General features: G+C 45.4%; 3 protein-coding genes, 1 non-coding gene and 1 pseudogene across 6 annotated transcripts in view; 4 read left to right on the forward strand and 1 right to left on the reverse strand.

Annotated features, from left to right (window-relative positions):
* The window catches only part of ZNF274 (zinc finger protein 274), a 23,499-nt gene extending 5,092 nt beyond the window's left edge, over positions 1-18,407 (forward strand). For all 3 annotated transcript variants that reach the window (XM_043900518.1, XM_043900520.1, XM_043900521.1), the window contains exons 5-8: positions 12,284-12,766; positions 15,571-15,662; positions 16,562-16,688; positions 17,095-18,407. In XM_043900518.1, the coding sequence (XP_043756453.1) occupies positions 12,284-12,766; positions 15,571-15,662; positions 16,562-16,688; positions 17,095-18,002 (1,610 nt within the window). In that variant the 3' untranslated portion in view covers positions 18,003-18,407. The remainder of the gene's footprint in view (positions 1-12,283; positions 12,767-15,570; positions 15,663-16,561; positions 16,689-17,094) is intronic.
* LOC122692944 lies at positions 2,664-2,764 on the forward strand. The gene has a single exon (XR_006340756.1). It is a non-coding gene; the product is annotated as a U6 spliceosomal RNA (small nuclear RNA).
* Positions 18,408-20,767: 2,360 nt separating the features above from the next.
* Positions 20,768-21,844, forward strand: LOC122692715 (oligosaccharyltransferase complex subunit OSTC-like). Its single transcript, XM_043900561.1, has one exon. The coding sequence runs from the start codon at positions 20,825-20,827 to the stop codon at positions 21,272-21,274; it is 450 nt and encodes a 149-aa protein (XP_043756496.1). The 5' UTR covers positions 20,768-20,824; the 3' UTR covers positions 21,275-21,844.
* A 203-nt stretch (positions 21,845-22,047) lies between these two features.
* Positions 22,048-22,632, reverse strand: LOC122692712 (annotated as a pseudogene).
* A 2,530-nt stretch (positions 22,633-25,162) lies between these two features.
* LOC122692717 (activated RNA polymerase II transcriptional coactivator p15-like) lies at positions 25,163-25,718 on the forward strand. The gene has a single exon (XM_043900563.1). The coding sequence runs from the start codon at positions 25,163-25,165 to the stop codon at positions 25,544-25,546; it is 384 nt and encodes a 127-aa protein (XP_043756498.1). The 3' UTR covers positions 25,547-25,718.
* Positions 25,719-26,631: the final 913 nt, after the last annotated feature.

Raw genomic sequence — 26,631 nt, forward strand, 5'->3', positions numbered from 1 at the left:
CCAACATGCTACACAGATATAACCAAGTAAACACCAGTTAACTAGTGGTATGGACGAAGAAGAAAAAGAACATGGTGTAAAGCAGGGAGCAACAGGGAATTAGTCTAGAGGTGGGGTCAGGGGACACTGCAGGGCCAAGATTTTAAGCCAATGCCTGAAGAACAGAAAGTCAGCAGATGGGCAAGAATCGAGGCGAAGAGCTTAGTTTCCAGGTGCAGAAACGCTACTTGGGGTTACCCTGAGAATGGAGCAAGGGTGGCACATTCTGGGAGTGGAAAGTAACTTCTGGAAGGAAGTAACCGAGGTGTACTGATAGGCAAGTTAAGTTTGGGGCCTCCACTGTCAGGGGGGTTTGACCTTCCTTGAGTAGGTGTGTGCTGTGCTTTTTACAGCTCACTCTGAGGACAGAAGGACCCAGATGCGAGCAGGCAGGGGGCTGCAGTAGTAGCACATGGGGAAGAGGCAGTTAACATCTGCCCCAAGAGAGTAGCAGCAGGGCTGGGAGAAGGTGGCTCATCTCCATTCGAGGTGGATCCAATGGGGCCAGTTGAGTAACTGATCAGGAGGGCACAGGAAAGGAAGCTGCAAAGAACTGCTCACAGGTGAAGGCTTGAAGGGATTTCTTGTGACTCTTCTTTGTAATGTATGTATTTATATGCATTTTTCATACACACTTTTTAAATGTATCAGTATCTCATTTTTAAAATATAGTAACAGAGATGAGATGGTTGGATGGCATCACCGACTCAATGGACATGAGTTTGAGTGAGCTCCAGGAATTGGTGATGGACAGGGAAGTTTGGTGTGCTGCATTCCATGGGGTCGCAAAGAGTTGGACACAACTGAGTGACTGAACTGAAAACAGAGGTATTACTACTATGGGGTTTTTGGCATCGGTCAGTGACATGGAAGTCTGGTAAAGGCCAAGACTTCTGAAGGGTGGAAATAGGTTCTCTTTGACTTTTTTTTTTTTTGGCTTTTTTTATGTTGAAACAATTTTAAGCAGACGGATGAATCGTACAAAGAACTACCTAATAGCTTCCACCTAAATGCACCATGTTTTTGCAACTGTACCATGTCCTGACTGGTTCTATTAATGAAGTATGAATAGGAGGTGACTTACAAACACCCAAGTAAAGGTCTGTGAAGCCAGTGGCATGCCCCTGTCTGAGGTCCAGGCAGTACATAAAAACATGGGAGTCAGGTGTTTGGAATGGCCTGCTTACTGTTACGAGAACCATCTCCTTCAGTGGTCCCTTTCTCCCAGCACTACTGTAGCTGTGCCTCTCCTCAAGGCAGAGAACTGGAACTGAATGAAAGCTAGGTCTCACTAATGCAGCCCAGTTTGCAGGTGTCTTAGCTCTCCATGACAGCAAAAATGGCAGCACAGGCAGTGGCTGAAGTAGAAAGGAACCTGGGTAAATGCTTAAGACATGGAATTAATCTTCAAAAAGGCACTAATTTGAAAAGATGCTGTGAAGATAAGGAGTGTGGAGAAATATTTGATCGCACTCACATCTTAAGCCTTCTCACTCAATGTTCTTTCAAGAAAGTATTACCTACCATATGTGTGGCTTGGGTGGAATATCTTGAGACATAATCTATATAGATTCAAACATTAGGGACAATGCAATGGAATAAAGACACTATTTTGAAGGTCATGATTGTAGGAAAGCCTGCAGGACAGTTAAATTTTTTTTGATTTGTCAAGAATTTAAGCAGAAGAGCCCTGCAAATATGAATGTGGCAACTCAAATTAGTATAGACATTAGTAGGGAAAAAAGGCTAGTACAAGAAGATTGTATTGTTGGGAGGAATAGAAGGACATTCTTCTCAAGATTTTTTGTGTAGCCTGAGAGGACTCACATGGGCTATAAAACCAACATGTGGGGGATGTAGGAAGTCATTTGTTTTATACAAAGGATAATTCTTTCAGGAACAAGAGTAAATAAATACGTTTAGTGTGAGAAAGCCTGGTTTTAGCTCAGCTCACAGAGGAGACTCACATGGAAAAACCTCAAATGGAGGAAGTCCTTTTCATCATGTTTTTCAATATGAGAACTCAAACAGAAGAAATCCCAGGAAACATAGCAGGAAATGCTTATAGCCTGATTTGAGAGAATTCATACTGGACAAAAAATTCCAGTTGTATTCTGTTTGGAAAAGTTCTTACATCAAATCATTGTATCTGAGAACTCTGAAATCACGGGGAAATGGTTGCTGTGGAGAGGTTTCATAAACAGCTCTGTTTTCAATATTATAGAAGTAGATATTGGAGAGTGTCTGAGAATGTAATCAATGTAAGGCATGAGGAGTCACAGAACCCACTGACAAGAAGCCCTTCAGTAGGAGTCCTCATTGTGTTCAGCATCAGAGGACTCATATGAGAGCAGATTCTCAATGTAATCTGTGCAGGCAGATCATTCATCTTAGCTCTCCCCTTGTTTGACAGAACAACAGAAAAACAGACTGAAGAGACCCACACTGAATAATAGAAATGAAATGTCTCATTCTGTTTTTACACCAGATTGTCATAAGAAAGACTAAAACCTTGATCACATCAGGACAGCCATCTCTTGATATCCATGGGGGATTGTTTTAGGACCCTACAGATACCAAAATCTGTAGATGCTCAAGTCCCTTATATAAAATGGTGCAGTACAGTGCTTGCTTCGGCAGCATGCATACTAAAATTGGAACAGAGAGGATTAGCATGGCCCCTGTACAAGGATAACAGGCCACTCGTGAAGCACTTCATGTTACTTTAAAAAAATACAATGAAATTGTGAAGTACAGACAGATGTGAAGGGTCAACTGTATGAATATATAGTAAAACAGGTTCTGTTTCTCCAATTTGGGTTCTATTATCTATCTGAACATCTAGAACAAATGTTAAGTAGCATGAGTGAGCCAGGCATCCTTATTTCAGTTTCCTTTGCATGTCCCCAGTGGCTAGGAAATGACTGCCGTTACAGCTTAGGAAACTGTTGAGTGAATAAACAGTTGGAAAAATTAAAGAGATGAGGAAAAATTAAAGAGATGAGGAAATCTTCAAAGAGGAGAGTCTGAAGACTAGGCCAGGCTCCCAGGGGAGCGTAGGTAAGGGATGATAAAAGAAATTTTAAAATAGTGCTACAAAGAACTTTGAAATGGTCACATTCCTGGGGATAAGGTCAAAAGTCTATAACCTTGAATGGCTATCAAACATGTTTTGGCAGGAATCCAGCCTATCAGGGTGTGGTCACATACTGTGCAGTCTTTATTCAAGAATACTTCATGTTCTCTGTTACCATCCATTTGCTCTCTAGGACCCATGTAACCTTAATCCTATTATCTGAGGACCACCTTCCCTAGCGTCCAGGTACAGTCTCTGGAGTAATTTCAAGATCTGAAGTGCTTTAACTATTAACTGAAAAAGAAGGAAAGTAAATGAACTAAGCATTGGACTCAAACTTTTTTTGAGGAGAAAAAAAACTTCTAAGAGTTCTGAGGAAACATAAGATAAAAACAGTAGTAAGTCAGAAATGAAGAAGAAAAGAGCCCATTTTCTGGATAGATAAGAGTAAATAAATAGCAAGTTAAAAACCTATACAGAGAAAAGAAACTATGCAGATATTCAGCAACACATGTTCCCATTATAGTGTTTTAAATAACTGTCAAAAGAATAAGCCTGCTTGGGACTTCCCTGGTGGTCCAGTGGTTAAGACTCAGCTCTTCCACTGCAAGGGGTGTGGGTTCAGTCCCTGGTTGGGGAACTAAGATCCCCTTGCCATCTGGTATGGCCAAAAAATGAAGAATAAGCCAGCTTTATGTACTGATATGAAACAATCACCAAGAGATATTTTTGTTTCCTAAAAGCATATACCTTTTAACATAGATACCTTAACGTGAACATGTGAAGTGAAAGTGTTAGTCACTCAGTCCTGTCCGACTCTGCAACCCATGGACTATAGCCTGCCAGGCTCCTCTGTCCATGGAATTCTCCAGTCAAGAATACTGGAGTGGGTAGCCATTCCTTTCAACAGGGGATCTTGCCAACCCAGGGATCAAACCTGGGTCTCCTGCATTGCAGGCAGATTCACCATCTGAGCCACCAGGGGAAGCCCGCCTTAACGTATATAAAGATGTACAGACATACAGGATACCAATGTCTTTTTTTTCTCCATTAAAAATATACAGGCAAACATACACCAGGTATTAATATAGCAATTGTTACCACTGGGAGAATATAGAAACTATAGGATGTGATTGTCTCCAGAGAAGGAAATTGGGTGAGAGGGTGACCTTCCACTTTGAGAGGTCCTGCCAGTAACTATGCTCATAAAATGGAAGACTGTCACCTTCCTGCTGTGTCACCAGCTCCTGACATAGCATAGGGGCTCAGTAAGTATTTGTTAAGTACAGGAATGAACAAACAGTAAGATGGAAGGATTTCTGGAAAAGTGTAAAGTTGGCCCAAGAGAAATGTTAAAACCAACTTTTCCTTAGAACAAAGTAGATAATTAGTTGCATCTCTGTATTAACCCAGGCAGTGAATATTGTCTAGCTTCCTATTAAAAGATAGGTTTCCATAGAACATGAGCTACTCAATGACAGAACACTAGGTGCTTTGTTAACAGGTTCTTTCTGCAACCTATACATAGCATTGTTCTCACTAAAGCACAAAATGAGAAAAATACTGAAAAGGAGAAAATATCTGTAGCTTGTAATAATGAGCACCTGTTTTTACCTATTTTTAGATAATGTGTTCAAAAAAAAAACAACTTATCCTCTAAAATAGTTATAAGAGTTGAGCAGCTACAACAGAGTATAAAATACAGAAACTTAATACCTGTGGCTTAAAGCAGGAATAACCACTTTAACATAGAGGAAAGATTTTGTTATTGATACTTTTTTGAAATGGAACCTAAGAATAAATTGGTAAGGAGTGAGCAGGCTCTATTTGGAGAAGGTTATGTTAGAGGGCCATGTAAAAACACTGACTTCTTTTGAGGGGTTAAAAGGCTAGAAGTGCATGAAGTCCCGTTCTTAAGTCCTGTAATTATTCCAGCCAGCAGCCCCAGAGAAACTCCACAGACCCATTCATGCTGGGGGAGCATGAACGCAAGTCCCTGACCTGGCTCATCTGGGAAGAAGCAGGTGGGGGTTTAAACCAAGGTCCTGTTACCCCATGACCTGCTTAGGCTCCCAAGTAAAAGATGGGAACTTTGCAGCAGCAGCTGTCTTCCCATAACTTACAGATGGGACGCAATTTCAGTGCCAATGAGATTTCCTGAAATTTGAAATATGGGCAAGCATAAGGCTGAAAGGCCCAAATGTCTTGGTGCACTGTTCACCAAAGCACTTAGAAGCTGTGATGTGTCAACAAATACTGCTTGATCACTTGCCAAAATGCAAAGTGCTGGTACAGGGAAGGGTCACCATGATAAACAGGGTGGAAAGGCCCCTGTCTCACTGGGCTTACACTCATTCCAGAGAAGCTACTAGCCTGTGTTGCTGAGTAAATGTAAACCTACTAAAACCTACTAAACCTACTAAAACAAACTTACCAGTTCAGTTCTTTAGTTGTGCTGGCCTTTCAAATGTTCACCGGTCACCTGCAGCTAACGACTACTATGTTGGACAGTGCAGATCTGGAATATTCCCTTCACCAAAGAACGTTCCCCTGAGCAGTGCTGTTCTAGAGAGGGTGGAGAGAGAAATTAATGAGCCAGATACTTAAAGGTGGTAATCAATGGTATGAAGAAAAATGAAACAATAGAGTGTATATATGGGGAAGATACAGGAGTAGGGAAGCACGGGTGGGCAATACTGGTTTAGAACTGGGTGGGAAGATAGCTCCGAGATGACATCTGACCTGAGAGCTGGATGGGCAAGGAGAAGCAGAGATTTTAGGAAAGACATCACCTTGGCAGGCAGGTAGCAAGTGCAGTGACTTCTGGATGAGACACTCTTGGGCACATTTGAGGAAAAGATTGTAGCTATGTGAAGCCCTCTTTGGTATAAAAGGCATAAAAGAACAGGGTTTGGTTCCCAGGTGCTCCCTTCTGCAGATTCTCAGCCTCTCCCAGCATGGATCTGTGTAAAAGTTGGTCACTTGCTTAATGGGGCTGTGGTGTTGTAAAAGCCCAGGCAGGTCCTTGGAGGGCTTCATGAAATGGTAGCTGCTGTTACTGATTTGAAAGCCAACTGTGTAAAGATCATCAACAGCTTTGGCACATCCTCCTCTGGGCTTGGCTTAGGAGTTTCCAATGCGTGAGACCCAGTTAGCAGCCTCAGCAGGCCAGTGAGGGTAGACATGTTTAGAAGGTGATGAAGCAAGATGTCCAGAGCTGAGAAGTAAGAAATGGAGAAAGGAGGAGACAGGGTGAGCTGAGGGCATCCTAAACAAAGGGAGGGTGCAACAGGGATGAGGGGAGCGGACCCTGAGCCCCGCAACAGGCTGGTAGAAGGACATTGTAATTAGTTACTATTATTTTTGTGGTCTGGTAGCAAAGCTTTCACTGGAAAACTGGGCACTGAGAGAGAGCTTACCTGAAGGTAGTGGAGAGAGCATGAGAGAAGAAAACAACAGCTTCCATCAGCCTTTACGACTCGCAGTACCTGCCTTAAGATCCCTAATCACTTAGGGTGGGGAAACTGAGGCCCAGAAGGATTAAGCCCCTTGCCCAAAGGCTCAGTGAATTTGTAAAATAGCCCCCTAGCTAGATAGGGAATTGCAGATGGGGGGACTACATTCCCCCAATCCTACCCCCACCCCCTGGGGGTTTTTCAGCTGGTGGGTTGAAAGCCAGCACTTGGAATTTGTGGCTGAGGGATCATTTTATGCAGCTCCCAAGGCAAGTGGGTAGGTCAGTCAGCCCTGCTTGAGTGAGGTGTGGATCCAGGTTCAGTCTTGCTAGCTAGTACACAGAGCTTTCATTTTCTGTCAAGTGGGGCCGAAAGAGCATTGAGGGTTACCTTTAGAGGGACCGGGCAGTTGTTCCTGAGATGAGACAGAGGACTGAGGTGCCTGGAGTGACACTTACCTCGGCCATTTCAGGTACTGCACAGCATCCAGTAGGTGTTTATGGTAACTGCACAACCAGTGTCCCCCTGAAGGGCTGCTCCAGCAGGGAGAGGGCAGACACACTAAGTCAGCAACAAAGGAGGATAGCTGGTGCTCCCAGCGATGGGGAGGAAGTAAACATATGCTCCAGATTAAAGAAGGGGTGCAGTTAGAGCGAATGAAGTAGAATAGAAAGAACCCAACTTTTTTATAAGGGAGAAAGCACTAAATAAAAATTCCTCTGATTAACCAAGGAATAAAAAACGTAAACTTCATAAATTAAAAAGCTATTTAAAAAAAGCAAAAAAAAAAAGCTATTAAGCAATGTGGAGAATTAAGGTTTTTAAGTGTCATGCATGAGTATTACTCAAAATGGTGCTTGTGGCCCAGCACGGAGCCCCTAGGGAGCCCCACCTTGTTATCCTCAGAGAGAAATTCCAAGCCTTAAGAGCTGTAATTTAAAGAAAAAACTGTACTTTCAAGTCAAGAATGACTGGGCGGGGAGGTGGGAATCAGTTCAGTCGGGTCCGACTCTGCGACCCCCATGGACTACAGCACGCCAGGCTTCCCTGTCCATCACCAACTCCCAGAGCTTACTTAAACTCATGTCCATCCAGGAGGGAATAAGCCTCCAGAAATCCTGAGGAAGGGAACTAAATAAATGCTCAAGATAACGCAGGTATGAACTGAGGCAGGCAAGCATCCACATGAAACTAATTCAAAGCCTTATTTGAGAGAAAGTTGGGGCAAGGGTTTGGAAATGGAAGGTCAAATGTCTGTCATGATTTTCATCAAGGAAAAAGTCACTTTAAAAGTAGGAAAGGCATGACCGGGCAGCGGCCGTTAAGTGACAGCGTGGCCCAGGAGCTGTTTTTCAATCCTGGAGCGCCCAAGGCCAGTCTGGATGGGCGGCCCCAGCTGGCACTGGGCGACTTCTGACCCCGAGCTGACTCACTCGTCGGATCACGCGCCAACAACGGGCAAAACCTGTGAGGTCCGTGGAGGCCGCTGCCGAGTCGAGGTGTGTAATCAGAAAATTCGGAGAAAGGAAGACAAAAAAAAGCCCTAAGGAGACAGGGAAAGAATGTGGGGGCGGGGGAGTAAAATAGGTCGGGAATCCAGGTGCTCGCTACTCTCGAGGCAAGTGGCCGCGCTCCCGACACCCAGCGTCGCCCAACAAGACAGACTTGCAGCTCGGGAAGGTGTGTATGGAGGCTCCGCCGCACTGACCCAGGAAGGCCGGGAGAGGGAACGCGAGAGGAGGAGATGAGAAGCGAGTGCGCCGCAATCCTGCCAAAAGCCTCAGAGGAGCCCAAAGCCTCAATATGGCGGCGCCGGAAGTCCCACGACTTGGAGGCTCCTGGGAGTTGTAGTGCGGCGGGAGCAGACGTACTTCCGTCCAGGCCGGAAGTCGCGACCTTAAGCTCCTAGAACTTGGAGAGGAGGCGGGGCGGCTGTGAAGGGAGCGTAGGCGTCTAAACTCTTCACTGTTAGGAGGAGGGGCCGGGCGCGCTTAGTACACAGTCGTCTGGTGTGGCCATGGGCTCTGCCAAAACCAGCTCCGCAGCCGCCGCAGCTAAGTGCGCGGCGACACACGCGGCAGGTGCTGTGTGGCCACAGACGGCGAGGGAAAGCACGGAGACGGCGAACAAGCAGCCGCTACTCCTAGTCGCTTTCAGATTTTTTTTTTTTAAAGCAGTTGCAGTTACTCCACAGTAATGTAACTGACTTCGTGTGCGCTTGGCGTAGAAAGCCAAACTCCAACCGGGGGAGTTTGCAGCAAAGTAAAGGTTTATTACGTGGAGTGTTTTAAAGGGAAAGATTGGAGAGCCTGGGGTTAATCATCGTTTTTTTGACATTTCTTAATCCTGTTTTTTGGCAACCCACTCCAGTATTCTTGCCTGGAGAATCCGCATGGACAGAGGAGCCTCGTAGGCTCCATAGCGTCGTACAGTTGGAGATGACTTATCAAGACGTCTCTGGCCAGGTGATCCGTGGCTCCAGGATCTGTTAGCTCATCTTGCCCTGGACAGACAGCTTCAGTTTGTATTAAAGTACGATGCTATCCATCACAGCAGTTTTGGTCATCTGACACTGATTGATGTTCAGTTAGCGCGGAATTGAAGTCAGAGGGAACAAGAAAGGGGATACAGTTTTGGATAAGAGAGGTTAAGCGTAAACTCGGCGGGGAAGTTGTTTTGGGGGGGACTCGTTTTCAACAGTAATTTCCTATTCTGCTTTTTACAGGAATATGACAGGGAACATTCCAGTGTTGTCATAGTCCCCCTAAAATCAATGTACTAATTTTATAATGCTTACACGGGGATCTTTCACAACTTTCTTGACCTGTGTTTCAATACTACCTGTGTCTTCCAGTTTTACTCCATCATTTACCACATTGCTCAGGAAATGAGTGTCGTGGAAATAAAGCCCACTCAAAAGAGGACATGCAGAGGCTATTACTCAAGAGTCGAATCTAGCAGGGGAGGTCAACCACTGTCCTTTGTGTTTGAAGTGAAGAGAAGTGAAAGTCGATCAGTCATGTCTGACTCTTTGCGACCCCATGGACTACACAGTCCATGAAAATCTCAAGGCCAGAATACTGGAGTGGGTAGCCTATCCCTTGTCCAGGGGAATCTTCCCAACCCAGGGATCAAACCCAGGTCTCTTACATTGCAGGCGGATTCTTTACCAACTGAGCCACAAGGGAAGCCCAAGAATACTGGAGTGGGTAGCCTGTCCCTTCTTCAGGGGATATTCCTGACCCAGGAATTGAACCGGGGTCTCCTGCATTGCTGGCAGATTCTTTACTAACTGAGCTGAGAGTAAAGCAGATTGGGAGGGGGAGATCATGGTGAAAAAAAAAGAGAAGATTCTGTTTGGAGATTATTGGCTTGGGGGTCAGAAAGAAAAACTGGAAGTTATCAACCAAGTCCTGAGAGCTGGGCTTATTGCCACAGAAGTTGTAGTTCAGAGTTCTGTTCTCTTATACTGGCTTTCCTTTATCTGTATATTCATTCTCTGTATATATCACAGAAGTCATGTCTTCATCTCTGGCTGGCTCCCTGCTCATAAGTAGATTAGTATGGTAAAGTTCCTAGGCGTCCATGTGAACTCTTTGTGTACTCAGATCAGTTCCCTAGTGGGGATCTTGGGAACCCTGGGCCGTGCTGAGGTATAGCAAGTGGGATAGGCGCTGGTACAGCTGTTCTGAGGTGGATCAGAGGCTCAGCGTGGGCTCCATTCGGCCAGAATCTGTCTCCGGGCTGGAACAGGAGCCTCCCTGCTGGGGCCCCTCTGCCTACTGACTCAGCTGGGATGGCTGCGCTGTTGAGTCTGATTGAGATAAATGCTTTGTCCACCGGGCCCCTCAGCCAGCTTTTTTTTATATATATATACTTTTATTTTGCTGTTGCTGCGCTGGCCTTTCTCTAGGGGCGGAGAGTGGGGTCTACTCTCTGTTGCGGTGCTCGGGCTTCTCATTGCAGAGCTGGGGCTCTAGGACGTGGGCTCAGTAGTTGTGGCTCCTCGGCTCTAGAGCACAGGCTAATTATTTGTGATACAGAGGCTTAGTTGCTCCACAGCCTGTGGGATCTTCCCGGATCAGGGATGGAACCCATGCCTCCTGCGTTGGCAGGTGGACTTGGACTCTTTACCACTGAGCCTGGTGGCTCTTGCCAGAGACCAAGTTTTGATTACTGGGCCTGGAAGATCCCCTGGAGAAGGAAATGACAACCCACTCCAGTATTCTTGCCTGGAAAATCTGTGGATTGAGGAGCCTGGCAGGCTACAGTCCATGGGGTCCCAAAGAGTCGGACACGACTGAGTGACTTCACTTTAACTTTCATTTTGGCTGGCCTTTGTCTGTGTGTTCATTCTCTGGGTATCACAGAAGTTATGTCTTCATCTCTGGATGGCTTCCTGATATAAGCAGATTAGTCGGGTAAAGTTCCTAGGCATCCATTGTTAGGTTTTGAGTTCATGCTATAAATTCCTCTCCAAGTAGAGCTGTGCTTAACCACTTATACTTACAATAGCAAGGATGAAAGTGCAGGTTTGCTCTTGATATCAGCCATGCCATTTCTGTCTTTATAAAACAAGTCTAATTGAAAGTAAATCATAATTTGTGTTATTTACCTTTTTAAATTTATTTTTTAAATCTTTAAGTCATTCAGAATTAGCATTTCTTCTTGGAGTTGTAGAGAACTTCCTTGTTTCCTGTTACTTTGTGCACGTTCCTTAGCATTTCAGGGCCATCCTGGAGTTCCATTTAGCAAATGCTCTCTGGACTCTATGCCAAGACCCAGCATCCCTGCCTTTCCCAGATATTTTCATTCTTGGCCCCCATGGAGGTGGGATCAGGTTCAAGTCACCTCATGGCTGCAGGCATATATAGCAACACGGTTCTTGTTGTCTCTTGGGGTTTTTTGTTGTTTTTGTTATTCTGTGTTGAGATATAATTTATATATCATAAAGTTCACCCTTTGAAAGTAACAGTTCAGTGGTTTTTATTATATTCACAAGGTTGTGCAACCATCAGTATGATCTCATTTCAAAACAGTTTCTATATCCTAAAGAAGTTGTCACCCCCCAACCCCCTCAACTCTCCCATCTCCTGGAAACCACTCATCTACTCTGTCTCTCTATATTTGTTAATTTTGGACATTTCATATAAATAGAACGATACATATGTGGCCTTTTGTGTCTGGTTTCTTTCACTTAGCATAAGGTTGTCAAGGTTCATTCATGCTGTGGTATGTATCAAAACTTCATTCCTTGTTATTACCAAAGACAAATGTATGGATAGATCTTATTTTGTTTATTCATTTATCATTTTACGGACATTTAAGTTGTTCTCCTTTTTTGGCAATTATGAATAATGCTGCTGTGAACATTCTTGTACAAGTTTTTGTGTTGACATGTGTTTTTAATTCTTTTGGATTGAAACCCATGTATCATTATATAAAGCTATGTGTAACTTGTTGAGAAGCTACCAGACTGTTTTGCTAAGTAGTGTAGCATTCTGTATTCCTACTACCAGTGGGCAAGAGTTCTAGGTTTTCCACAACCTCACCAACAGCTGTTACCACCCATCCTTGATAATAGCCATTCTAGAGACTGGGAAGTGGTATTTCACAGTGGTTTTTGATTTGTATTTTCCTGGTGGCTAACAACGTTGCAAAACTTTTCATGCATTTTTTTGCCCATCTGTCTTGCTCTGTTTTCAACTTGCAGAGTATTCTGAGGCTCAGTTGGAACCTCAATTGGATCCTTTTCCTGCTGGGAATCACCTGATGAAGATCGAGGTGGTTGAAGTCCTCACCCTGAACCAGGAGATGGCTGTTCCCCGGAATGCCCAGATCCGGGCCCTGTATGCTGAAGATGAGGGCCTGAGCCCAGAGGTTCTCAGGGAGCCCCCTCAGCATCTGGATAAGGCTACGGCTGATCCTGAGACGGCTCGGCAGAGGTTCCGGGGGTTCCACTTTGAGGAGGTGGCTGGTCCCCGTGAGGCGCTGGCCCGGCTCCGGGAGCTCTGCCGCCAGTGGTTACTGCCCGAGGCGCACTCCAAGGAGCAGATGCTGGAGCTGCTGGTGCTGGAGCAGTTCCTGGGCGCGCTGCCCGAGAAGCTGCGGCTGTGGGTGGAGTCACAGCACCCAGTGGACTGCCGGCAGGCAGTGGCCCTGGTGGAGGACGTGACCTGGATTTCTGAGGAGGAAAGTGAGTTCCATGGAAGGGTGGGAAGATGGCTGCTCCTGGGAGGGTGTCTTGAGGGTGGGAGCAAAGGAACCCAGGCTTCCTGACGGGTGGCAGAAGGGTGGTGCCCACTCCATCTAGGCCAAGGGCATCTGCTTCCTCCTCTTCCCCAACCCCATTTGGGGAATCAGAGTTTTAGATCATCAGTCCCCAACCTTTTTGGCACCAAGGAATGTTGTAAAAGACAGTTTTTCCACAGACAGGCATGGACGGTGTAGTTTGGGCTATAATGGAAACCACGGGGATCAGACGATGGAGCTTTGCTCTCTTACCCACCACTCACCTCCTGCTGTGTGGCCTGGTTCCTAACAGGCCTTGGGCTAGTACCTGTGTGTGACCCAGGGATTGGGGACCCCTGCTTTAGATGTTTCCTTGCTGACATAGCTGTCACTACCACAAGGTCAAAGGACTTTGAGAACGGCCTCATCCCTGGACCTGTTTGTGGAAATGGAAGGTCTCAGGCCCCACCTCAAAGCTGCTGAAACTCTTGGGTGGTCCTGGCACTGTGTCCCTTTTTTTTTAATTGGAAGATAATTGTTTTACAGTGTTATGTTAGTTTCTGCTGTACAACAATGTAAATCAGCCATAAATATACATATGTCCCCTCCCTCTAGAACCTCCCTCCCACCCTGGCACTGTGTTCTTTAATGAGCCCTCCACACATTTCTGATGGAAGCCAGCAGATAATGTGCTTCATTTTTATCCTTCTGCGATCCCTGCTGCATCCATCTCAATCACAGAGGTGTATGTATATGTATTTCTGGCGTGGCTTCTAACATCACACACTCATTGGGGGCTGTGGATAAGATGATGACTGAGACAGACAGGACTCATGGACTCATGAGCTCAACAAGCCTCCAACCTAGCAAGAAAGATAGGAGTCAGACAAATGAACATGCGTCTGACAGCAATGGGGTAGAGTGGGTGACAGTAGTGGTGGGCCAGGGAGATGGTACATGTTTGGGATGTATTGGGGATCCAGCCTTGATGAGACTTGATCTTCATTAGGCTGAGTTCTATGGAGCACAGGGACACCTGTTTGCTCACCTCCACTTTCTATGTCCATGATGGGTACTCGAAAGATGCTTCTTGAGTGAATGAATGATTGACTGATTGACTTTGATGCTTGAGGAGGAGGGAGGGAATCTGAGCCTGGAGAGTGGCATCCAGAGAACAGAGCTTCCTGGAGAAGCAGATGTGGGCAGAGAGCGGGGCTGGCAGCCGCAGGAGTGGTCTCTTCATGTGCACCGAGTCTGGGGTGCTGTGATCAGCAGGCTGAGGGTCCCAAAGGTACCCACATTGGAACCCCTTGAACCTCACATGGCGAAAGGGACAAGGGACTTCACATGTGTGATAAAGTTAAGGATCTAGAGATGGACAGGTTAACCTGGATTATTTGGAAGGACCCAAGGTCATTGCAAGGATCCTTATGAAGACAGGCAGGAGGGTCACAGTCAGAGTAGGCGATGTGACTGCTGAAGCAGCGGTGCTATAAGGGAAGTGTCATGAGCAGCGAGCCTCCGGGAACTGGAAGGAGCAAGGAATACATTCTCCCTAAGCCTCCAGAAGGAATACAACCCTGGGAGCACTTTGATTTTAGCCCCTTGAGTTTGTGTCAAACTTCTGATCTCCATAGCTGTAACACAGCAAATTCGTGTTATTTTGAGCCACTGTCGTGGCAGCTTGTTACAGCAGGGAACTAATATAGGTGCCAGGAAGACGGTTGTCAAGCTCATGAGATGAAAGTCAGTGAGTCCATGTCACACCACGGGGGTTAACGAAACCAATTAGTATTACAGAAGATGATGGGATAGGCTTTCCAAGGAACCCTGTATTTTTGGTCAGCATATCTGTTGAACTTCTTGGCTGTGGCCGCTATGAACCCTTGCACAGAGTGGTCCAAGGGAGAAATACAATTTATTGAAAATGTCCAGAGTGATTCAGGTTCAGGCATGGCTAGACCCAGCGGTTCCAAATGTCTTCAGGGCTTGTCCTCTGCTATATCATACCTCTGGTAGCTTCACTCAAATGCACACTGTTTTCATGTAGGGGCTCCCAGCATGGGATTTCTCTTTCCTATATGTTCCAGCAATTGCCTCTTTGGCTCTCATCGGCTAGGTGGGGGGCCGGGGTTTGTCCCTGATCCAGTCATTTTGGCCAGGAGGAAGCGACAGTTTGGCGGGCCAGCCTGAGTCATATTGTGTGTCCCGTTGATAGTGGCGGGGGCAGTGGGGGGAGGGGAGCGCATCATCATTATAGAAGCCCAAGGACCGTGTGGGGACACATGGGGACAGTCACATCAAAGCATCACAAAGCTGGGCAGAGCTGTTTTCTAAGGTGGAAGAAACTTGGTAAAATTTGCATCAAGATGTGTTTGAGGGAATGAGTCTGGTCCTGGCAGCCAGAGGAAGTCCCACCCTCCATGGGGAGGGTGGAGGAAGGGAGAGAGAAAGGGAGGGAAAGAGGACTCGGAGGCCAGCAGTGGGTCTCTGTGTTTGAGGAGAAGTTGTGAAGCCAGCTGCTGAGGTGGTGTGGCGGTGACACGGCTGCCTCAGTGGAGGCCTGGCTCCAGAACAGTCCTTGGAGAGGCAGGGAGAGGGGCCAGCAGGAGGGACGCCGGTGCCCTGTGGTCACATACATGGGGTTCGGGCACAGGTCAGAGGGGGCACTGATGGGATGAGCTGTGGGTGTGTGCCGGCCCCAGGCATCCCAGAGCCAGAGGTGGGCTGCCCTTGCCCTGCTAATCCTGTGCTGACGTCTCTTCTCAGCGCTGCCCACCCAGGGCCCCCCCGGCACTCTCCCTCCCGTGGCTCAGCAGGAGAATGACACGGCCACCTGGCCCGCAAAGGCACTGCCTGAGGTGAGTGGGGAGTGTCGCACTTTGCTTCTCTAGTCCTGACTTCCCCGACAGGCCTGCCATCCAGTGTCCATAATTCATTGGAGACCATGATGGGGCACAGTGACCCGGAGTCAGAAAATCTGGACAGAAGAGGAAGAAGGGCCAAGTGAGAGGCAGGGAGCCTTGAGCCCTGGCATGCAGATGACAGCTGGATCTCAGTTAAAACAAAAGAGCCTTCATTTTCTAGAAACACAGACTTGGGTGTTTGTGACTAAAACAAAGCCTGGTATTTGCTTCAAAATAACCAGAGCCAGGGTGTAGACAAAACAGGACTGGTCCTGTCTTACTGACTGTTGAGACTCAGAAAGTGGCCAGTAATGGTGTGTGTATGGCCTTGGTCAGGGCTGACACCTGGCTTGAGCACAGAAGTGGTCTCGTGTAATGAGTGGTCTGAGGCAGGCTTCAGGCATGGCTGTATTCAGGTGCTCCAGCCTCTTGCTTCTCAAGCAGGTTCTGCCCCTTGTAGGCAGAGTGCTTCCCACACATAGGGCAATGGATGACCTCTTACTCCCAGAGTCCTGGTCAGCATCTTGTAAGGACTGATCATACTGCAGCTGGTCTGCCGCCCCAGCCCGAGGCAACCCGAGGGGTAGTTCCCTGTGGGAGGTCTTGGGGAAACAGAAGGCAGTTTGTGGCACTTGTATTCCTTGTGAAGGAACTCCAACCTGGGTCCCAGACTCTGGTTTCGTCACAACACACTCATTGGACCTCTTACGGGCCCCAGGCAGTGTTTCCCAGTAAACCTCCAAAGCTGGGGGACACCAGCACGGTGAGCTCTGTTGGAATGTCCCTCCCAGTCTCTCTTCTGTACCTACCAAGGACTCTGACCTTCCTGCTGGGACACATGTGTGACGTTGCAGGATCCGGTGACCTTCCTGGACGTGGCCGTGGACTTCAGCACGGAGGAGTGGGGGCTGCTGGACCCGATGCAGCGGACTGAGTACCACGACGTGATGCTGGAGACCTTTGGACACCTAGTGTCTGTGGGTAAGGCCCCGCCACCGTCCCGGGACTGGGATGTCCCAGAGGCTCTAATTCCAGGCTTATATCTCCTCTGGGCCCAGCGCAAGGCCTACATGTGCCCTCAAGAGTCCCTTGCAGCCTCCAGGCCTTTAGCTGACGCTGTAGACCTAGAGGGGCAGGCAAGGTGTGAACAGAGGCAGCTTCAGGTCCAGTGAAGGACTGATTTGCTGTCCAAACCCCAAGGGAATATGAGAACCCAGACGCTCAGGCTTCTGCCGAGCTCTGCTGCTTCAGTGCTTCGGTCTCCCTCCCCAGCCTGCGTGGCTGCACTTGGGGCGGGAGGGAGCTTCTGGATATCTGATTATGTCTTACTGTCAAACCGTTTCAGCATTTTCTCCCCACGCGGTCCACAAGTCTGGGTTTCTTTCAGGGTGGGAGACGACCCTGGACAGCAAGCAGTTAACACCACAGCCCGGCCCTCCTGAGGAGGGGCCCGCCTGCCCCCTAAAGGAGGAGGAGGGGTCCTCGGCGGATGACGCCCGGCCCTCCACCTCCGGAGAGGCTCTGCAGGCCGGGGCCCCCGGGGTCTGGGACGCAGCGCTGAAACCGGTGACACTCACTTCGGAAAAAACCCTACCCCCGCAGCCGTCCGGGGACAGCTCCCATCCCCAGGCAAACACAGGCCCCGACCGCGGCTGCGTTTCCCTTCAGAGGGCTGTTCCTAGAAAGCGCTTGCGCAAGCGCGACCCCCGGCTTAAAAAGGGGACACGCGGCGCATGCGTAAAGCTTCCTCCAAAGCGCGGCTGCGCGGGGAAGGCCGTGAAGAGCGGCGGCGACGCGGGCAGGAGGCCCTGTGCCCGGAACGCCCCGCAGATCACCTTCACGCGAATTCACAAAGGGAGCCAGGTGTGCCGGTGCAGCGAATGCGGGAAGACGTTCCGGAATCCCAGGTACTTCTCGGTGCACAAGAAGATCCATACGGGAGAGAAGCCTTATGTGTGTCGGGACTGCGGGAAGGCGTTCGTGCAGAGCTCCTCCCTCAGGCAGCACCAGAGGGTTCACACCGGGGAGAGACCCTTCGCGTGTCACGAGTGCGGGAGGACTTTCAACGACCGCTCGGCCATCTCCCAGCACCTGCGGACCCACACCGGGGCCAAGCCCTACCCGTGCCCGGACTGCGGCAAAGCCTTCCGCCAGAGCTCCCATCTCATCCGGCATCAGAGGACTCACACCGGCGAGCGCCCCTACACTTGTAGCAAGTGCGGAAAGGCCTTCACGCAGAGCTCGCACCTGATAGGGCACCAGAAAACTCACAGCAGGGTGAAATGCAAGAAGTAATAGCCTGCCTCCTAGCCCTCAAGCCATTTGAGGTGGCGTCACCTTTGCAGCAGTGTCACCTTAGGAATCCTGGTTGGGATTCGGATATGAATAAAAAGTCTCTGGTGATGAAATTCTCAAGACCAAATGACGACCAGGGACACCGCCCTGCACTTAAGAAAAGCAGTGGGGAGTTAATGCTAATAAATACATCACTCGCTCCTAGGTGTTTGCTCAGTTGATTTGCTGTTCTAATTTGTTTGTTCATTGGTTGTTAAAAGTGATACTCGTGAAACCTGAAAGTGCTTATAATGTAAGTTTAAAAAAAAAATACCAAGAAGTCTGCACTGATATTTGTGTAAAGTATTTATGCATATAGAGAAGGGTTGAAAGAGAACATAGATAAATAAACTTTATATTTCTGTAGTAGGGTCTCTGTGTTTTTTTCCACCTATTTAATTAACCATCTTTTCACTAATGACGTAGTTAAAAGAAGCAATGTTGAAACAAAAGGATGGGCCCTGGTGGACCCGGGAATTTGTCCCGGAGTGCATAAGGGGAGTGTGTGGGGAGGCAGGTGAAGGAAATGCTCTGGGAGCATGATCAGCAGGTAGGAGGGCGGGTGTTGCACTAACCTCCTTCAGATGAATGAACATCTGTCAGGGTTATATGAGCAGCCTGGATGGTGAACTAGAGGATGACCAACCAAGGGAATGGTGGATGATGCCACCAGGAGGGCCAGCAGTGCCCTAGTCTCATGGCAGGAGCCTCTGTACTCACCACTCTGTCACTAAAGGAAACATGAAAGTAATAAAGGTTCAGTTAGGAAAAATTTCAAGCTGTGGGTAACTTCATGTCATAAGTTGACTGCTTCAGAAGGCCAGAGACACCTCATCTCTGGTGTGAATGTAAGAGTTCACACTTAACATAGGATAAAGTGATGCAGGATTTATTACATTGTGTCAGCTGAAGCCTGGAGAAAATGGAGAAGGGTCCCATTCACAAGCTAAGATCTGGCTTTCTTCTGCCTCATATCCACAGATCACAGAACATAGAAACAATCACCATTACAGCTGTTCTTTTGGAACTGGAATTTAATGAATGCCAACCATCTGGACAACCAAGAGAGCTCCCATGTGGCTTCAGTATCTTCTTGGTGTGCACAATAATCTTCTAGGTTGGCAGTCTTCTTCCTATTTGTGGGGACAGAAACTGTTAGCAGCAGAGCCAAGAGATCTACATATATTTAGTTATTTGCTCAACAAGCAGGCCTTGAATGCCTACGGAAAAGAATTCAAAGGCCACGTGAGAATCATCTTCCAGCCCCTAGGGGCTTAGATTGTAATTGGAAAACTATGGCCAATGGAAAATAGGAAAAGGTAAAGCTGAAACATAAAGGATTAAAGCAATTTTTCAGGGCTCTAATAACAGTCAAATAAGGACTTTGGTGTATGAGAGTGGAGCTTTTTCAGAGTAGGGAATGAGCTAATGGATGACCAATTCCTCAGGATCTTCATCCACCAAATTATATGGTCTTCCTTCTTTTCCTAGCTCTTCATTCACAATTGCCACTTCCAGTATTGTTCATGATATTTGTGTATGTCAAGACCTACTGGAGGTTAGTGTCAAGTTTGAAACAATCCCTCAAGGGACACTTTAAAAATTGGAGGTTATGTGTTTATGTCTAGAATTAGAATGATAGGACTTAACTCATACTGGAGAGTATGACAATATTAGTGTGGTAAATCTATTAAGTGGAGTTCTCATCTGGTTGCATATTAAAGAACTCATACCTAAGAAAAACTGCATAATGTGATCAATGGTGGGAAGTCTTTCACCTGGTGCTCCCACCTGTTGACATTACATAATTTGTACTACAGAGAGGCTCCATGAATGCCATGAATGTGGGAGGCTTTCTGCTGGAGTTCTAAACTAATTAGGCATCAGAAAACTCATACTGAAGAAAAACTGTTCTGTTGCAATCAATGTGGGAAGTCTTTCAGTCATTTCCTTTATTTCCTTTATTTTAATGTCTATCAAATAATGGAGAGAAGTCTTAATGAGTACAGTTAATATAAGACATCTTTCCTTCAGAGCTCTGATGTAATTTCACATCAAAGAACTCACACTGAAGAGAAAGAAGCCTTTCTCTTCAATGTGAAAGTGTAATCAGTTGGGAAATGCTTCAGTTGGAGTTCTCACTTTGTAATGTCACTTCAGAGAACTCACACTGGAGAAAAACTTCATAAATGTCATGGGAAAAGTATTCCCAATGGAACTCTCACCTTATTGGACATCAAAGAATCCATATTGGAGAGAATCTCTGTAAATGTAACCAATGTGGGAAATCTTTAGATGGAGATTTTTATCTTATTGTGAATCAGAAAATTCATATATAGGAGGAAAAACCACATGAATGTAATGTGAAAAAGCCTTCAGCAGACCATCTGACTTATGGAACACCAAAGAATTCATAGTGAAAAAAACTTTATGCATATAATCAGTGAAGAAATGCTTTCACGTGGTGCTCTTCCCTTGTTGCATATCAGAGAACTCATCCTTGAAGAAAACTATTAAGTAACAGTTTTTAGTGTAATGACATATGGTCAATCTCTGCACCTCTGCTTTTGTAGGACTCCTTAAAAGACAATCCTACTAAAGGTGATCAACTAAACAGTGTTCTTAATAGCACTGAGGCCTAGATTTGAGAAGGAACAAGGACAATAAAATAGGCACTGATGTGGGGAAATGTTTCCTTAGATGATTAAAGATTCAGTTGATGGGGCCTGTTTCCGGGTGGCGCGTGGGGCTTGAGGCCGACAGCTTCCCCTGCCGCCGCCAACATGGAGAGTTTGTACCGAGTCCCGTTCTTAGTGCTCGAATGCCTGAACCTGAAGCTGAAGAAGCCGCCCTGGGTGCACATGCTGTTGGCCATGACGGTGTACGCTCTGGTGGTGGTGTCTTACTTCCTCATCACCGGAGGAATCATTTATGATGTTATTGTTGAGCCTCCAAGTGTCGGCTCCGTGACTGATGAACACGGCCATCAGAGACCAGTCGCTTTCTTAGCCTACAGAGTAAATGGACAGTATATTATGGAAGGACTTGCATCCAGCTTCCTGTTTACAATGGGAGGTTTAGGTTTTATAATCCTGGACCGATCCAATGCACCAAACATCCCCAAACTCAATAGGTTTCTTCTTCTATTCATTGGATTCATGTGTGTCCTATTGAGTTTTTTCATGGCTAGAGTATTCATGAGAATGAAACTGCCGGGCTATCTGATGGGTTAGAGTGCCTTTTGAGAAGAAATCAGCAGGTACTGAATTTGCTTCTGTTAATGAAATTTTAAAGGCTGTACCAGTCCTCAGATATGAAATACAGAGAAGGATGAAAAGCAGCAGAAAAGAAACATCTACTGAAAACATAGGAAGCATATTAAAGCATGGACTAGAATACCTTCTTGGTGTCAGAGACAAGCTTATCAGTATTTTTTCCTGCTGGCCTTCACTGATGTACCAATGATGTTAAGTGACATTTTCGGTTTTGGGTTTTTTTTTTTCATTTCTTAAAATGTACTTCATTTCTATAGCTATAATATTGAATAAAGTGATTATTTTTTACAAATCCCTTAACATTTTTTGGAGGTGACTTTTCTGACCTTCAGAAATTAATGTAAAATCAGGATGCGTGATCCCATAAGCTGAGAACTCTGGACAGCTGATCAGCTTTACCAATGGTGCTTTGCCTTTGAACAGAGTGTGTGACAGTACATCATTTCAGATATATATGGAAGACTTTCAGGAACAATAAGATGTATGAAAGGAGCAGAAATAAATAGTTTTTCTAATTAAAAAAAAAAAGATTCAGTTGATGAAAATGTAGTATCAGTGTTTTTTACTTATAGTATCAATGTTCTTTTTTACTTAAATATTTTACCGTTTGAGGATATCTAATCTGTTTTATGTGGATTCTGTAGTTTCTAATGTTTATGCAGAGTCTGTAATTATATGAAGTGAAAAATACATTATGTACATGATCATACTGTCATAATGTTTTTTTTTTATAAAAGCTGAAAATTTTTTAATTTTTCTGTCATTTCACAAAACATCTTTTGTTGACATTCTACAAATTATGCCATCCAATAATGTTCCAATACTTTCTTCTTGTGAAGATAGTTTATATACCTTTTTGACTTCTGTAATATTTGTTATTTCGGGGAGATTTTTCAGAGGAAACTGATGACCTTCTACCTGAGATATTAGGTATTCTTGATTTGTTTTTTACCCTCTTCAATATAAGCAATCAAAACTGAAGTATCATTTGCTGAGATACCAAATTTTTTCAAGGCCTCTGAAATATTGTTATTTGGGGGAAGATTGAAAATAACTTCAGTAGATAGAGTTCTTGTCTTCACTTTCCCCAGTTTGTAGAGGTGAACTGCTTTGTTTGCGGCCACAATTATCTGAAATGGATCAACAATCACTGTAGGGTTTATTAATGAGCCATCAATGGCACCTTCCATGGCCTTTTTTCTCAAGCCCGCAGCATTTTTTACATCTTTAAATAACAGAAGTGTCACCCTGTATTCAGGAAATAGGTCCAGCTGATGTGTTAACTGCATTTCATAGATAAGCAGGATGCTACATCGCGTCCCCGTCCGTCTTGTAAGATATCTGTCATAATGTTTAAAAAAAATGTTTGCACATGGATGAGAATAAAAGTGGAATGGGTAAATAGTTTGTTGGTCCCATTTAAAAATATTTAAATGCTCCTATGATACTTAACAAATTTTAAAAAACCAGAACAAAAATAGAATCGTGTGGACTATCTCCTTCTTTGTCTGAGGATATCAGGAAGAAGCAGGATAAAGAACTGAGAGGCTAAGTGTACCTGGCTTCTGGGAAGTAAAAAATGTGTGACAACCACACCTCCTATCATTCTTAGGTTCCAGGGATTTACCATTAAGAGTACCCAGTAGTTCCTCTGGAGGGGACTTGAAATCCATTGAAGAATCTCATCACAGAAGTGAAAGTTCCAGATAAGAGACCAGACAAGAAATTCAGGCAAGGCTTTATTGGGATTTGTGCTGCAGCTCAGGGGAGGGAAAACAAGTAACAGCTTCCTTTGCTGGCTTCCTGAGGAGGAGACAGCTGTGGCGAGAGAGCAGGGGTGTATCCAGGAGTCGGGCTGGAGCGGTCACTTTGGTGGTCTGCCCACCCCCTGGGTGGCGCTCTGTACAGGGTGCCTGCCAGTACCCTGCTTCTGCTCAGTTTTTGGTCTTTCTGTATCTCATCATTGATAATGTGCCCCAACTGTGTATGCACACAGCTAGTTTTAGTCCCTTTTAGCTTCTTAGTTTTTTGTTGTTGGAGGACACCACTTGTCCAGGTGCAGGCACTGCAGCAAAGGATCCCAGGGTTCAGGTCCCAGCCTGTCTCAGGAGGGAACAGCTTCAACCCTTTCCCATCTCCTGAGTGTATCTCACCTGAGTGTCTGACCTGAAACAAGCTTGGGATCCATTCCACGAGCTGGCTATGGTTTTCCTGGTGGTCAGTGTTTGCTGTTTTCACTTAATGAAAGAAAATCTGTATTTTAGGGAGGAACAAGAAAAAGTTAAACCAAAAATTGTTCGCACCTCCTCTCCCTCCCTAATGTGCAGTGTGCATCTATATTAGACATTAACCAGAGCTCTTCAGAGATGGGAGTGTTTGCTTGACCATCCTTCTGACACCAGCAATGTAACTTCTTAAAGAGAATGGCATTTGTCCCCACCTCTGTAGTGGGTCCAAAAGCTCCTTCCCCATTGGATCCAACTATTTGCTGAAATCAAACCCTCAGCAACAAGAAGCCCTCTGCCAGGTTCATTTGGCAATACTCCAAGGTGCATCTTAGGTGTTAAGTTGGCGTGAGGTGCCCACTTTCAAACTGTTTAAATAGGACACCTAGCAAAGAAGTTATTTCCAGGAGCGCAAGAGTAGAGGCTTTTTTCACTGCTGCTGTTTCCAGGAATACAGGGCTAGGTCTCAGCGTGGGCATTCTCACAGGCAGCCCTGTTGACATCTTAACAGAAGTGTATCAACAGGGCCACATTGGTGATGAGACAGAATTAGAGATTGTACTTAGAGGTTAATTAACATTTACTCACACAGGATGCAGCAACAGGTGGCTGACAAGTCTCCTTACCTCTGAGAGGTGATCCTCTGATAAAGCAGGTTATCAAGTGGCAGAGAATATCCCTGCTGCCTTTTCAGTGGGAACAGCCAAAGGCAGGAGTTCCTTTCATGACACCAAGAGAAAGAAAAGCTAAAAACTGACAAAATGGGAAAGAGATGAGAGCAGTGTTCTGCATGGGAGGGGCACCCCCTGGAGTTGCATGAGGCGCTGCCCAACAGAGCAATGATTGTTCCTGGAATTACGAGCACACCCAAGCCTGCAGGGTCCGGTTGGTGGGAGAGCTGTTCAGCAGTGTTCCATCTGTCCCTGGGTGGGGTGCTGGGTTTCTGCTTACAAGCTCCACTCATCCATGTGAGGCAGAGTGGTTCCTGCCAACACTCAGCTTTTACACCCCAACTTTGAGGGCTCCCCTGGCAACGAGAAAATTGATCTTCCAGAGGAGAGGAGACATGGCCAAGACCAAACCAGGAGTGGAGGGAATCTCGGGTTTCAAAGTCAGTCTGATCTAGAACTGGCATATATTTGGGGGTAGGGGGCGGGAAGCTCTGCAGCAAGATGACCTGGGTTCAAAATCTTGGGCTTTGCTTCTTACCAGCTCTGCCACTCAAGTTAATTACTTAACCTCTTTGTGCCTCGGTTTTCCTATCTGTTCCAAGTGGAAGTTAATATAGGGTTGCTAAGAGGAGTACTGAATCAATACACGTGTGTGCTTTACCAGGCTGGTAGTCGGCAAACTCTTAAGCTATTACTATTCTTACTACTATTATTACTAGCTCCTCTTTCAACACCTGTCAGTTTATAAGGGCTAAATAATAAACAAGAGAGAAAAGCCAGAAACACCCTGAAGATGAAAGGTAATGTGGGAGGGCCAACTCTACTAGCTAGTAAACCATATTATGAAGCATCTATAATTTTAAAGTTGTGGTACTGGCATGTGAGTAGACAGACCAATTCAACAGAAGAGAAAATTCAGAAATAGCTGCAGTGGCCCGGTCCCTGGTGGAATGCCTAAGTCAAAGGAACTTGTTTCTTCAAGCTCTTCTGGTAGCGATTCTGACAGTGAAGTTGACAAAAAGCTAAAGAGGAAAAAGCAAGTTGCTCCAGAAAAACCAGTAAAGAAGCAAAATACTGGTGAAACTTCCAGAGCACTGTCATCCTCCAAGCAGAGCAGCAGCAGCAGAGATGGTAACATGTTTCAGATTGGGAAAATGAGGTATGTTAGTGTTCGGGACTTTAAAGGGAAAGTCTTAATTGATATTAGAGAATATTGGATGGATCCAGAAGGTGAAATGAAACCAGGAAGAAAAGGTATATCTTTAAATCCTGAACAATGGAGCCAGCTGAAGGAACAGATTTCTGACATTGATGATGCAGTAAGAAAACTGTAAAATCAGAGCCATATAAAACCTGTACTGTTCTAGTTGTTTTAATCTGTCTTTTTACATTGGCTTTTGTTTTCTAAACATTGTTTTCCAAGCTGTTGTATATTTGGATTGCAGAACAATTTGTAAGATGAATACTTTTTTTAAAATGTGCATTATTAAAAATGTCCTGAGTGAAGCTAATTGTCAGTTTTATTAAGGAGGATTGCTTTTGTGTCCACCACCTAGTGTAAAATAAAATCAAGTAATACAATCTTAAAAAAAAAAAAAGAAAGAAAACTCAGAAATAGATTCAATTGCATGTGTTAAGTGATAAAAGGGGCACCTCAATGAGGAAAAAGTAGACTTTAGCTAAACTACTTAGTATACCATATACAGGTATACTTAGTATACCTGCAAAAGAGAAAATGAAATCCTCACACTTCATACTAGGATGAATTGAGTGGATTAAATATTTAAATGTAAAATATGACATACAAACACTAGGAGAAACATGGGTGAATTTCCCCAAAACTTGAGAATATTTACTACCCATGAATCAAAATCCAAAAGCAGTAAAGGAAAATACTGATAAATTTGATAGTGTAAAAATAAATGTTTCTATTTATTGGGGAAGAAAACCAATTGTTGTTGGGTAAGAAAAACCCCACAACACTGTTAACATGAACAGATTACAAACTGTCAAAAATTGCAATTTGCAAAGTTATTATTACCAGTAAGGAACTTTCAAAGCTAAAGTAAAAGATCAACAAGCCTACTGAAAATGGCTACAATATGAACAGTTCACAAAACAAAAAAATGCTTCTTAAATATATTAAAAATGCTCATAACTAGAGAAATTCTCATTTATTAGAGGAATGCAAGTTAGAACTATTTTGAAATAACACTTTTTACCTATCAGATTGGTAAAGATTAAAAACTATGATGCCAAAAAAAAAAAAAACAAACTATGATGCCATAACCAGCTGATGAAACTGTGAGGAACAGGCCCTACCAAACACTGTTCAGTTCAGTTCAGCTGCTCAGTTGTGTCCGACTCTGCGACCTCATGGACTGCAGTATGCCGGGCTTCCCTGTCCATCACCAACTCC

This window comes from Cervus elaphus, chromosome 4 (genome assembly GCF_910594005.1).
Source record: "Cervus elaphus chromosome 4, mCerEla1.1, whole genome shotgun sequence".
Taxonomy (NCBI): Eukaryota; Metazoa; Chordata; class Mammalia; order Artiodactyla; family Cervidae; genus Cervus; species Cervus elaphus.

Coding starts and splice junctions, on each gene's coding strand:
- LOC122692715 (XM_043900561.1), top strand. CDS start 20,825: ATGGAGAGTTTGTACCGAGTCCCGTTCTTAGTGCTCGAATGCCTGAAC.
- LOC122692717 (XM_043900563.1), top strand. CDS start 25,163: ATGCCTAAGTCAAAGGAACTTGTTTCTTCAAGCTCTTCTGGTAGCGAT.